At 37.1% G+C, this 13,882-nt stretch overlaps 1 protein-coding gene across 4 annotated transcripts; it reads right to left on the reverse strand.

The window, feature by feature from the left end:
* Nucleotides 1–4,514: 4,514 nt before the first annotated feature.
* On the reverse strand, nt 4,515–8,337 carry LOC107613495 (pentatricopeptide repeat-containing protein At4g39620, chloroplastic). 4 transcript variants are annotated; one of them, XR_015896572.1, is made up of 6 exons: nt 8,012–8,337; nt 7,379–7,423; nt 7,118–7,250; nt 6,161–6,929; nt 4,866–6,050; nt 4,515–4,713 (listed from the first exon to the last, which is right to left on the reverse strand). XR_015896572.1 is itself a non-coding variant. In XM_088497104.1 (5 exons), exons 4-5 carry the CDS (start codon nt 6,452–6,454, stop codon nt 4,932–4,934), a joined length of 1,413 nt encoding a protein of 470 aa, XP_088353230.1. In that variant the 5' UTR covers nt 6,455–6,929; nt 7,118–7,250; nt 7,379–7,423; nt 8,012–8,337; the 3' UTR covers nt 4,701–4,931. The 4 variants fall into 4 exon arrangements, 2 of the variants coding, with proteins under 2 accessions (XP_088353230.1, XP_088353231.1); XR_015896571.1 differs by having other exon boundaries at nt 4,515–4,718; XM_088497104.1 differs by having other exon boundaries at nt 4,701–6,050.
* Between the last annotated feature and the right edge of the window lie 5,545 nt (nt 8,338–13,882).

Genomic DNA, 13,882 nt, shown 5'->3' on the forward strand with positions numbered 1-13,882 from the left:
CATTTAGGGAAGTTTTGAAGTAGTTGCAGTAGAATTCCCTAACCCAAGATGCATTGACCTCTGCCAGGTTTCTCTCTAGGAAGAACCAGCCTCTTTGTTTGATTTGATCAGAGGTGTACTGCTGGAGTTCTTCTAGGATCTTCAAAGTTCTCTCCAGGTATAGGTTCCTGGAGGTTGCAAACACCGGATACTTAAGCTCACAGTATCGGTTTGTAAATTTAATCGGATCAGTGGCGGGAAGTAGCTGGTCGGCCTTCTCCTGCGGGGTGAAGTTTTTCTCCCACCAGGAGGCATCATGCATGAGATCTATGATAGACAAAGATGATTCTCCTCTTTTACGTTTGCCAGTGGTAGCCTTTCCTTTTCCCTTTCTCTGGGAATCTGACATCCTGAAAAACAGAAAACCAGGATATAATAAAAATAGGAAAACAAAATGGTAAATAGTCAAAAGAAACACAAAGTGGCAAAGGAGAATTAGAATGAGGTAAATGAGTTAAGTGAATGTGCATTAAGGATTGTATAGGAGTGAAAAGTTTGAAAGGAGGAATTCACAATCCAAAATGTAATAGAAGGCATGTTAAGTAGGAAAAACTATCAGTATGCCATGGTTAGAAAGTTAAAAGAAAGTGAAAAACTAGAAAAGAGATTTTAAAAGGTGAGTTTGGTTAGAATTGAAAAAGAGTGTTAGAAAATTAGAATTAGTGAGTTAGTGAAAAATGGGTTAAGGTAAGTGGCATAAGGATAAGTTTTTAAGTAACAAGCATTCACAATTAGAAGCGATAAGTAACTCAAAACCAAACAAGGAAAACAAGTGGATGATGATTCAGATAGATATAGAAATAACAAAAAATAGAATCAAACATCAAAATTGCAATTTAGAACCAGGAGATCAAAGAAAATAAGAATGTGTGCCTAAGCATTCATGAATTGGTTTGGTGAAATATAAGGAAAGCACAGTTGAAAATGCCAAAACCAAGACATGAAGGGAAATATTTTACAGAAATTTGGGCAGCATTCCGGCTAAAATTGGACTGTCCCGGAAAATAAACAGCACAGAATAGTTCATATGAATCAAAAATAAAGCTGCAATTACATATAAAGAGTATAATCATGAAAAGTCAGAGTAAAGAGCAGCATGAAATAAGAAATTACAGCATATGAACTAACATCATATCAGCAGCAGGATTGCGAAAACATAAAGCAATAAACACGAACGGTGCAATTAAACAGACCTAAATCCACTAACCACATCCTAGGCTACCTAACAACCTAAAATCCACTACAGCATGCGTATAACTAGCCTAAAATATGAACATAAACAGAAAAATATGAGCTAACGACGGATAGATAAAAGGGTGACGTTTTGTGAAACCTGGAAGGCCATAGAATGAGAGTGGGCAGAAAGGTGGCTGGTGGTGGTGGTGACGGGGTTTGGCGCGGTGGCTGGCGGTGGTGGGGACGGCGGCGCGGCTGTTCGGGGCAGGGGGGAAAAAGGGTAATGGGGATAGGGGGGATAGGGGAAGGGGTGGTGGTGCTGGTGGATGGGGGGCGCGGCTGGGACGGGCGGCGGCGGTGGGTGGTGGTGCGCGGAGGAGTAGTGGCGGAGAAGGGGGGAAAGAGGAAGAAAGAAGAAGAAAGAAGGGGAGGGAGGAAGGGGGAAAGGTGGCGGCGATGTCTGGGAGGTCGGCGGCGTATGGCGGTGGCGGTGGTCGTGACTGGGTGGTGGTGGTTGGATTGGAGAAGAGAGAAGGGAGGGGAGGGGGTTTAGGGGGGGCGCGATAATAGGGTTTCGCGTGACCTGGGGGTTATAATTTGAATCCACGCGGCCGCGTGGGGTACGCGGTCGCGTGGCTGGAGCGAAAAAGGTGGTTGACGCGATCGCATGGAAGGGGTAAAAGGGGGTATAACGCGATCGCCTGGGGCATGCGATTGCGTCGTTAAAATTTGTGCTAAACGCACGAATCCAGCGTCGTTCCAGCGCAACTCTCTGTCTCCTTTTGGGATTTGTGCAATCCATACGACGCGGTCGCGTGGGATTGGTTGTGTGCATGTGACGCGATCGCATGGGGCATGCGATCGCGTGGGCCATTTTGTGCTAGACGCACAATGGCCGCACGATTCCAGCCCAACTTTCTGGACGTTGGATCCTTACGCCGATTTCCATATCACACGGCCGCATGGGTGACGCGATCGCGTGGGTAGTGTTTTTCGCAATATGACGCGATCGCATGAGTGATGCGGTCACATCGCGCACCCTTTTTTTTATATATGCATGAAAAATGCAGAATGCAATGATTAATATGAGTGAGATGCAAAATTCCAGGTTCAATATAATAAAATAAAATGAAACTTGAAAACAAATAAAACTAAATAAAAATTAAAAAGAAACGATCATACCATGGTGGCTTGTCTCCCACCTAGCACTTTTAGTTAAAGTCCTTAAGTTGGACATTGGAGGAGCTTCCTGTTATGGCGGCTTATGCTTAAATTCATCCAAAAATCTCCACCAATACTTGGAATGCCAATAGCCTCCGGGGTCCCAAACTAGGCATGTAAAGCTTCTGAGCAGCTTCAAACAGATTGTCAAGCTCTTGGGGTGACGAATGTCAGAATAGAATCCATGATCCCATGCCTTGCGTTTAAATCTGCCTCTGTCTTGATCTATATTTTTCCATCCAAGCGGTTTAGAAAGTAGATTCTCACCATAGTGACCAAACATTTTCTGAGATCCATTCAATTGAGCATGATACCAATCCGTGCACTTCGAGTTTAAGCGTGGAGCATTATTGAACCTTGTGCACCAGCTCTGAGTGCGAGCCATTTCCCTCTTACTCTTAAAGCCGCAGAGAGCTCTAAGCTGGCCATCTGTTTCAAGTAAACCATATTCAAGTGAATAAGTAAAGTTAAAGGTTAAGGATTGTACCCACTTGAAGCTTGTATTAGGCGGTAATGGCCTTGGGGTAGATTCTTCGATCTCAGAGAATTCACTTGCGGATGCAAGTTCATTACTAAGAGAGCTAGACTTGTGACTATCATCATCAAGGGAATTTGTGTCCTGGGTTATTCCGTCTAGTTCTTCGTAAACGACTTGCCTTGGGGGTTGTGCGCTATCCTCCTTAGCATCAACTGTAACGTCCTTGACGGAGTTCTCCTCAACTCTGAATTCCCATGTATAAATTCAATTCTAATAAAATAAAACTTAATAAATTATTAAAGTAGGGAGTGAATTAATTTCAGATTAATTAAAATATATGCAATAAATGGCCATATAAAATATAGGGAATGAATTAATTTCATATTAATTAAAATATATGCAATAACTGTCCATATATAAAATATAATCATCATGTTAGATATATACAAAAGTTTTGCTATTAAATCAACTATTCGTATAAAATATATATTAAAAATAAATAAAATAATATATATTTATACATAGATATATAATGATTGATTTAGTAACTATTTTTTTTATTACACAGTATTTTTTAAAATATAATATGAATCTAATTTTGATACAACTGTTAGTATAAAATAATTTTATACATATATTTAATTATGTAATAATATGTTAATAAAAATATAAAAATATTATTTGTATTCTAAAATTAATCACCATATATTTTATTTAAATATATACATAGTTTAATTTATTTTTAATATGTATTTTATATTTTAATATATATTTTATACATTAAAATTTATTATTTTTTGTCATCACTTAGTTATCAACTCATTTTTTTAATCTATTTTTTTAATTTAATAATCTAACATATTTTATCTTATACTTTTAAATATTAATGACCAACTCGCGACAAAAATAATAAATTCTTACCGTAGTATTGATGATTGAGTTTGATGACATGTAACATAGTTGTTCAAAATAATATATGTTGATGGAGGAAAGGATGATTCCTCAATCCTCATTCTCCAAAACTACGAGCAAAGATATATATGTGTTGTCACAAATGACAACCACATCAGAAAATCCAAAATGTAAACAATATTTGGGGCCATTTCTATCGTCACCAAAATTCAGAATATTAAATATAATCACAGCTCAGCACTCGCAACTCGCAAGAGTGGTGAGTGGAAGACGCTGTTGTGTTGTCGTGTGCATGCAACAAACAAATATTCTCCGGCTGGCCAACGTTGGCAACCGGAAAATGACGTCATCACCCAATCTGAATCTACGTGGCGCGCACAGGTATTAACGATAGTGGAAACTCTGTAGCGCAACCCATACATACCACAAAAATTGCAATCATAAATTATACCTCTCTCTCTCTCTCTCTCTCGTTACGCTATATACACCAAAGTCTACCCTCTTTTATTATAAACTATATGAATATTCATGATAATAAGTTATTCCCGCATTTCCATTTTTATTTTCATGTTTTCTCTTATTTCTTATTGATTGCGAATTGTTATCTTGAGTCGAACAAACTTCATACAGTCAAGTTGAAAGTGCACAAACAATATTGCAGTTCAAGATTGTTGTTAACATCATATATATTCTCAACAAATTGTCTTTATTAATTCATTGATTTTTCAATTCTGTATAGAATGTTACAAGTCATACTTGTAGCCTTTATTTCAAATGTAATTATCATCATTGTTCTTGTATTGTCAATAATATCATTAATCAAAACTGCATCTGCAACTCATTGATTTACTTGTTGCTTTCCAGCACCATCCACTTTGCCAAATGCACTACACTAAATCCAAATGAATAAAACCAGAAAAAGAAACACAGAATTCAGCAATAATTATTTACAAGAACAAAAAGGATAAACAAAGAATAACAGATTCACTAAACCAAAACTTGAATATTTAAATAATGATGACAAAGTCACATAACATACCACCTCATATGTGAACTGAGCTGCTAGTAACTAGTAAGCAAGTCAAATGTTGATGTGAATTACCAACTAATTTTTCAGCTGAGGTTTTGCAAAATCTTGGGAGCTATTTGAATGAGTTACAGCAGTAGTAGCAGATTTTGACTTGTCCCGTGAAGATCCCAAAGCATCTAGGAAGAACTTCTTGTTAGGGATAATACCATTTCTATCCATATGCTTCAGCAATTTATCCAAAAGCTCCTTCAAGTTGGCTTTAGTGTAAGCCCTATAAAGAAGCTTATATGTTGAAGCATCAGGAAACACTTGTAAACTAATTGCCCTCTCCAACAGAGAATCTGCTTCCAATGGTAAACCATTTATGCAGTAAGCATCAAGCATAGCATTTAGGGTTGATGGTTTTATCTGAGCCTTTGACTCAATTAGCCCTTCAAATAAATCTCTAGCTTTGGAAATGCAATCACAGTATCCATACATGTAGATGAGACTCTCGTGAGTGACAAAGCTTGGTTCATAACCCATGTCAGTCATTTTTCTGAAAACATTTTCTGCTTTCTCCTTTAATCGTGCCTTCCCATAGTTCAGGATCATGGAATTAAACGTAGGCAGTGTTGGTTTCTGCTTGGACTTCAACAAACTCTTGAATACTTGTTCCATCTTATCGAATTCCTGCTTCTTCCCATATGCATCGATGAGCAAATTAAAGGTAATCAAGTCAGGCTTACACTTATGGCTTTTCATTCGAGCAAGCACAGATTCCATTTCGCGGATCATTCCATTCTTTCCAAAAGCATCCATGACACCATTAAACGTGTATATATCAGGAGAAATGACAGTCTCATCAAGATCCCTGAACAAAGAATTCACTTGATCTGCATTGCGGGCCTGCGCAAAAGCTCTCAAGAGAATGTTATAAGTAACAATGTTGGGCTTACAACGCTCCATTCCCTTCATCTTGTCAAAGTAGCCAAGAGCTTTGGCCAATGCCTTTGCCTTGTCCCGGGAATGAAGGTGAGCCGTGATAAGAGCATTATACACAGAAGTATCTGGGCGGCAACCGGAATTCCGCATCTCCGAGAAGAGCCACATAGCCATCCTGGTTTGGCCTTTCTTTCCCATGACTGATATGAGCTTCGAGTAAACTCCATTGTCAGCAATATACCACTGTTGTTTCTGCATCCACCTGAAAACCTGAACGCCAAATTGAGTACTTAATAGTTAATATAAGCATTCAAGAAATTAAAGAGCGGAACAATTAGGGTTTATTACAATTGTAAAAGGGGAAGAGGGAGGGACCTCACCTCAATGCATTGTAGCCAGCTATCTTGTTTACCAAGCTCTTCGAAGAGCAAGAAGCAATGCTCGGTTCTCAGGTGCTTCACGTGCTTGTTCAGTGTCTTCAGGAGAGGCTCTCTCTCGGCGGTTATTTTCCCGGTCAGTAAACGAACCAGCTCTCGTCTCTCTTCCGATTGGTCGGTGTTATTCTTCCTCCGGGTCGGAACCGGGCCGCATGAGATTCGAACGGGTGGTATAGTCAAGCTTGGATGGTTTGTAGTTGTCCTGTATTTGGCAAATGAAGAAGAAAGAACAGACATGGAAGCTTAGCTGAGTGGAGTTACAGAGACAAGGATAACGTATTAACGTTTCATTCAGTTTACTGTCTGGGCTTTTTTTGGGCATGGGTTCTTTCCCTTTATCTGTTCGGGCTTTGTTTTACAATTGTTTGAGTAAATGTGCTTTTTATTTTAATGAACATGAGTGGTCAACTAGTCATAGGGGTGTTCAAAACCAAGGTTTTGAGAACCGGACCGGTCATCAAACCGCTCTAATCACTGGTTTACTGGTTTATTGGTCCAACCGGTCCAACCATAGTTCAACCGGAAAAACCGTTTTAGAATAAAATAAATAAATTATCAACTTTGCTACTCTTGCAGCTTCTTCAATCTCAACTTGGTCAGCTTCTGAATGTTGTCGCAAACAAAGCCGGTTCTTGGCTCACTAGTCCTATTTGCTGCCTCAACCATTTTAGCTTCAAACTCTTAACATCATTCCCATCTAGCAAAACTTGTCCTACACACAATTTCTTCAATTAATTAGTGCCACATAACATACCATACCATATCATATGGCCTTTAACTAATATGCGTAACTTCAGTTACAGATTTTTTAACAAGCAAGTAAACTACATACTAAACAAGAATGCATCTTTACCTAGTCATCACTCAAATTAAGTGAGAAATTTTAACTTTTAAGTTTACCTGATAAACGGTCATAGAATCTCTCTATGAGGGGACACAACGGTGCTCTTTTTGGAGCCGCTGCTGAACAATCCACGGTGCAGATGAGTAAACTTGCAGTACTCTATTCTCCCCAACAAATGCCAAGACCACTCTGATTTGAACCACAATATGCAAAAAAAAAAGAAAAATAAAAGGCCTCAACAACAATCACAACACCACCTCGGATGAAAAAAAAGTTAAAAGAAGCTCCAAAGATTAATACTTTGGTGTATTATTGACCTGTTCAACAATGTTGCCTGCTTGAGGAGCTTCTTGGCTCTAAACCTGCAACCAGCAGAAATTACAAAACAGCAATTACAAAGTTAAAAACATAACTGAAATTACAAAGAGCTTCTTGGCAGGCGAATTATTACTCAAAGATGCATTGTTATCAGCAACTGCTTCTTGATTAATACTTCCATCCATAATTGAAATCAATACATCATAATCAAAGTTAAAAACATCAAACAGAACCAAAAATAAAAAAGAATCAGCAACAAAAATTAAATACCAGCAACAAATACCAAATCCTAAACACCATTACCAAATACCAAAAGCAGAACTTAACAGAACCAAAAATAAAAAAGAATCAGAAACAAAGATTACCAAATACCAAAAGCAGAACAAAAAATCAAAAAGAATCAACAACAAAAATTAAATACTAACAACAAATCAGTAACTATTTCAACAACAAATTAAATCCCAACAGCAGCAATGCAGCATAAAAAATCACTGATCACAAATTTTAAATTCAAAACACTTATCACAAATTAATTAATTTCAGATTCAGAAATCACAAATCACTCATCAGAGACATTCAAAATCAAATTCATAACACTGAAACAGCTCAAAATCAAAATGAAATTGACTAACCTTCTACTGACAGCAGGACGACGACGGCGCAGCAGCTGGAAGCCTCGAACAGCGAAATCACCGACGAAGACAGGACGACGTGCCGAGCTAGAAAGCCTAGAAGAGAAGGTCTGGCCGTATGGATTTGGGATAGGGGAAGGAGGAGGCCGCAGAGACGCCGACAACCACGGACGGCGGCGGCGGTTCCGTTGACGAAGCTGGGTTTTAGCTTTGGCCGTTTGGGGAACCCTAGGGCTTGAGTGTGTGTTTCGAAGGAGAAGGAGGGGTGTTTGGTGTGTGTGTGTGTGGGGGGGGTGTTGTAGCGGGTGAGGGACTCGCATTTGTGTGGGTGGGGTTTTTTCCTTTCTTTTTCTAAAAGCAATGAAACGACGTTTTTGATGATGGCGGTTTTAGGAAGAGGACCGGACCGTTTTCCATGTCGATTCTCGGTTGATCGGTCAGTTCGGTTCGATTTTCAGAATATTGTTCAAAACCAATTTAAATCGAATTACCAAAAAAACCAAAAATCGAAATAACCGAAAAATATGTTTTTGTAGTTTTTTATTTGGTTCGGTTTGGTTTTCGGTTTTCATTCTCTATCTGCCATTTTTTCTTTTTCTATTTTTGTTATAATTTTCTTCTTGATTATTGATTGGTGTTTCTTATTTTAATTTTTTTTCTTGGTTCACTGCTATTATTAATTTTTTAAATTTATTCTTCATTTTAATTTATTTTCCATTTCTTCTAGCCTCGTCGCAACATCTCTGTCGTCCTCTGTAATGGCGTCTAAGTCTCAGGTTTGTTTTTTTTGTTCTGATTCTATTTTTTTAATTTTGGTTTAGTATTCTTATTGATTCTAATTTGGGATGAACACTTGGTTGGCTTGTTCTTGATTCTATGGCTGAGTTGTTGATTCTGATTTTGTCTTTTAATTCTGAATTTTTTGTTCTGTTTGATTTAGGGTAATTCTTGTTTAGGGTTGATTCTGAATTTTTTGTTTATTTAATGTTAATGCAGGAAAGGAGAAGGTGAAAGAGGAAGAATTTGTGGAATTAGTGCACCACATAAAAATTTTTGGAATCAGATTGGTTGTATTCTGATTTAGTTTGGTTCTATTTCTGATTCAGTCTCTTGCCTTCTTTTTTTTTTTTTTGCTTCCTGATTTTTCTGAGTGAGGTTGATTATTGTTCCATTTTCTGCTTCCACTATTTTTACAAAATTGTTGATGATTTTAATTTGTTGTGTTTTTACTACTTTGTTAATGATTTAAGTCAAGTGATTACTTGTTAGTGACTTTGGAATCAGTTTGGTTGTATTCAATGATTTTGTTTGTAGCTGTGTTTATTTGCTGAAACTTGTTATGATTCTAATTTTAAAAATAATGCAAAAATTGAGGCATGGCCCTGTTCCCCTAATTTGAAGATTGAGAATCGAGAATACCTAAACATTTAGAGGCACATTTTTAGTTTAGTTAAGCATTCATATTACACTTTAACATTCATTTTTTCCTAAATATACAACCCCATTTGGTATTAATTGTTATAACTCAATTTCTGATTTCAGGTTCTTTGTTTGTTGAACAATGTTTTGTGATCTTGCTAGGGAACATCAAAATATGGCTGCTTTGCTGTACAAATTAATGGAAGCAACTTTTTTTTCTTTTTATTGTGTTGAACTTTTCATGTTTTTCTATTGTTGTATTATAATTTCTTTTTTTGTTGAACTTCTTGTATCAAGATTTTTATTAGTTATTATGTTGTATGACTGTATTTATGACTTTGTGAAATTAAACTTGTTATTTTCTTGCATATGTTTTTATTGAAAATAATATAGAACAGAGTTTTAGTGCATGGGAAATAACTGGAACTGAATACATTTTTTGAATTGAAAAACTGAATAAATCGAATCAAACCAAACCGAACCAAACTACTAATATAAAATTAGATCGGATGATTTTTTTTTAAAAACCGAACCAAACCGCACCACAAACACCCCTAACTAGTCATACAGCATTTCTCTCTTTGGTGAGGTTTGCATTTATTTGAGAGTGGAATTACTCAATTGCCCACTTTTTGGAGGACAACCTATGGTACAATCTGCTGGAAAAAAGATTATCTAGGATGAACATATTTATAAAATAATAAAGTAAAAAATTATTATTAAATTTATAATTGTTATTATCTTAATTTAAAGATAATTTATATTTTTATTTTAGAGAAACTTAATCCCAATCTGCATGCTCCACACCTGGATGATTTGCTGGCAAGTATAGAACATGTTACACTTTTTTGGATAAAGTCTTTTGACTCTTCAACACATAGTTATCAAAACCAGACCGAATCAGCCGGTTCAACTGAAAAATCGGTGAACTAGACCTAATACCGATCCGGTCTAACCTTCGAACCGTTTAAGACATTAACCCGGTCAAATCCGATATGAGAAAATCCAAAGATACTCGCCTAAGAGAAAATCAAAGATCTTCGACCGATTAGTATGGTTGAATGTGTGTATAAGGTGATTTCGAATGTGTTGGTTAGGAGGATGAGATCAGTGACATCAGGGCTGGTTAGGGAGACTTAGAATGCGTTTGTCAAGAGTCGGAAAATACATGATGGGGCACTTATTGCTTGTGAAACTGTACATTGGCTCAAAATGAGAAAAAAGTAAGTGGCAATAATCAAGTTGGATTTTCAAAAGGCATATGATAGAGTCAAGTGGAGTTTTGTGGATATTGTATTGCAGAAGATGGGATTTGGGCGAAGATGGAGGGAGTGGGTTATGGAGTGTGTTGGAACAACTTCTATGTCAGTGTTGATAAATGGGTCACCAACAAAACAATTCAAAATGGAAAGAGGTTTGAGACAAGGTGATTCACTATCTCCATTCTTATTTGTACTTATTGTTAATGTCCTGCATAGGATGATAGGAGAGACAGTTAGAAACGGATATATATCCCCTCTATTAGTTGGGAGAGACAGTATAGAATTGTCACATCTTCAGTTTATAGATGATACTGTGTTGTGTTGTCCGCCAAAGGAGGAGACTATTACGAACTACAAGAGGCTTCTGCATTGCTTTGAGTTGATGTCGGGGTTAAGTATCAATTTTGACAAATCCAGTCTGATCCCAATCAATTGTGAACAACAGTGGGTACGAAGTATGTGCAGCTTGTTGGGGTGCAAGGAAGCTACTCTTCTGATCAGATACCTTGGAATCTCTTTAGGAGATAACCTGTGGTTGGTCAAGACTTAGAATCTAATAATAGACAAAGTGGAGGAGAATCTCAACTTATGGAAATCTAAGGTGCTCAACAAAGCAGAGAAGTTGATGCTCATCAAAGCAGTATTAAATAGCCTGCCGGTATATTATTTAAGCTTATATAAGATGTCGAAGGCTGTTGCTAAGAAATTGATTTCATTTTAGAGAAGATTCTTGTGGAGCAAGGAGGATGGTAGGAATATGGCTTTGGTTAGATGGGAAGTGGTTCAGGCTCCAAAAAAGTTAGGTGGTTTAGGAGTTGGAGATATGATGGTTCGTAATACAACACTTTTGTTTAAGTGGTGGTGGAGATTTTCAAAGAAGGAGTATCCGTTCTGGAAAAATGTGGTATGCTCTTGTAATAATGTCAATCCTAATCAGCTACTATCCACCCAGGCATTACCTACTAGAGGGGGTCCATGGAAGGATATTTATCAGCTACAGATTAAGGAGCAACATGTAAGAGACAAGATGATAATTGGTTTATCTATGGAGATTGGTGATGGTAGAAGAACTCGATTATGGGAGGATGTCTGGCTAAATTGTGGTCCTCTGAAGGAAAAGTTTCCAAGGCTCTTTTTGGTTTCAACCCAAAAAGGATCTGTCAAAGGGGTTGTGGGTTCTGGGATAGGTTAGAGTGGATTTGGAACTTCCAATGGAGACGAGAGTTATTCCAATGGGAATTGGAACTTGTGAATCAATTACATGACAACTTTGAGGCCAGTTAAACTAGCTTTTGACAGAGAGGATAGAGTTGTATAAAAGTTTGATAGACAAGGTATATTTTCTACTAACTCATTTGTGCAGGTGTTGCAGGCGAAAACGATTTCGGAGGACGTAACAAGTTATAGTTTCACCAAGACTATTTAAAAAAGCTTAGTTCCTCCAATAGTGGAGTTGTTTGTTTAGTTTGTTTTGATAGGCATGGTGAATACAAAGGAAAGTCATGAATATTAGTGGCTAAAAGAATGGGGGTTGAATCTTGGCCTCCTTTTACTTTGCTTGAGTAATCTTGGAACTGGATAGAACTTTTGAATTCTGTAGTGTTGCCTTAGGTGAAAAAATAGGAGATTATTTTATTTTGTCTCTTGTCAAAAGAGAAGCCAAAACTGAAATATGTGCAAGGCATATGGCTATGAAGTCTAGCTGGATAGAATAAGTAGGAGATTATTTTGTTTTGTCTCCAGAATAGAAAAACCAGAAACAGAGTAGAGAAGAAGAAATGACACGGCCATATATACTGGTTCAGCTACTCAGTGCAATGTAGCCTACATCCAGTCTCCATCACAACTATGACAGAATTTCACTATCTTTGAACAAGATTACATTCACCAATTTTTCCTAGGATTCTACCCAATCCTATCTGGGACAAATCCAGTTTCTAACCCAAAACCATATTTGACTAGGAACTCATTCTAGCTTTCAATAGCAAAGTGCTCACCCAACTTGCAAGGGAATCCCCTCAGGATCATGTCTACAAAACAGAAAAACTTATAAAGGGTTTCTGAAATAAACATTAGCTTTTTCTCCAAGTCTAACTCTTTTGCCTTTTTTCACTAAATGATTTTTTCTTACATACCTCACTGTGATGCCTTTACCATTGAAAACAAAGAAAGACTAGACTGTGAAAACAGAATATTCAATAAAAACTATGAAGGAGAAAAATGGTAATAGCTCTGTAAGCTATAGGAACCCAAACTTAGTGCTCTCACTCCTTGCTTCAATCCTTGGCCATTCACCCCTTTAATAGAGGAGTAAAGCTTCCAAAACTTGAAACTTTGCTTCATCACATTGGACATCTTCTCCCAAAAATCAGAAGCAACAGCGGCATCACAGAAGAGAGATAGAGTAGAAGCAGTGACTGAATCATACAAGCATCCATACCTTCTATCTTCTCCTTCATCCTTTTTTATCTAACTTCTTGAATCTGAACCGTGCATTCTTACTTCGACTCCAAGTTTGATTATTGAACGTTGATACAAAGTAGAGTTTCATTATCTTCAACACCTTCAACTTTCTACTTCTGTGCATACAAAGAGAAGATTTCTTCACAAAGCTTTAATGAAGCACAAATCTAGAAGTACGTCTCTGATGATGCTTTGGTAGTGATGTTTGCTTTTAACTTTATCTTCTTTGACTTCTTTTTTTTTTTTGATTGAATTGGTAACCCACTTTTGATTTCTTGATTTTTTCCTAGCTCAGAATTTTCTTTTTCTTGATTTTCTTCTGAGCTTTCACGTGGGTGATGGAAGAGAGAGAAGAGAGAGTTTAATTTTGGTGGTGTGGTATTTGGTTCAGAGAAAATAAGATTCAATTTTTTAGTTAGCAACTAAGTTGAATGGTTGGACTTGAATCCTTAGTTGGGCCATTTGCTTGTTCTTGGGCAAAACTTAATTTTTTTCCTTGTTTTGGTTAGATTGCTTGCTTGCTTTTATTTCTGATGAAAATTAGCCACTCATTCTTTGAATTAAATAAGATGATATGAGTGCTTTGTTTAAACAGAACTAATGTTGGGCTTTATTAGTTTGTTGGACCTGTTTTCTTGCTCTTTTGGCCAGTGTGATTAAATTAATTTTCTCCATACCAAACAAACTAATCATACACATAATTGGCTTTTAATCCAATAATAATATT

Source organism: Arachis ipaensis, chromosome B8 (genome assembly GCF_059453495.1).
Source record: "Arachis ipaensis isolate K30076 ecotype BB chromosome B8, ASM5945349v1, whole genome shotgun sequence".
Taxonomy (NCBI): Eukaryota; Viridiplantae; Streptophyta; class Magnoliopsida; order Fabales; family Fabaceae; genus Arachis; species Arachis ipaensis.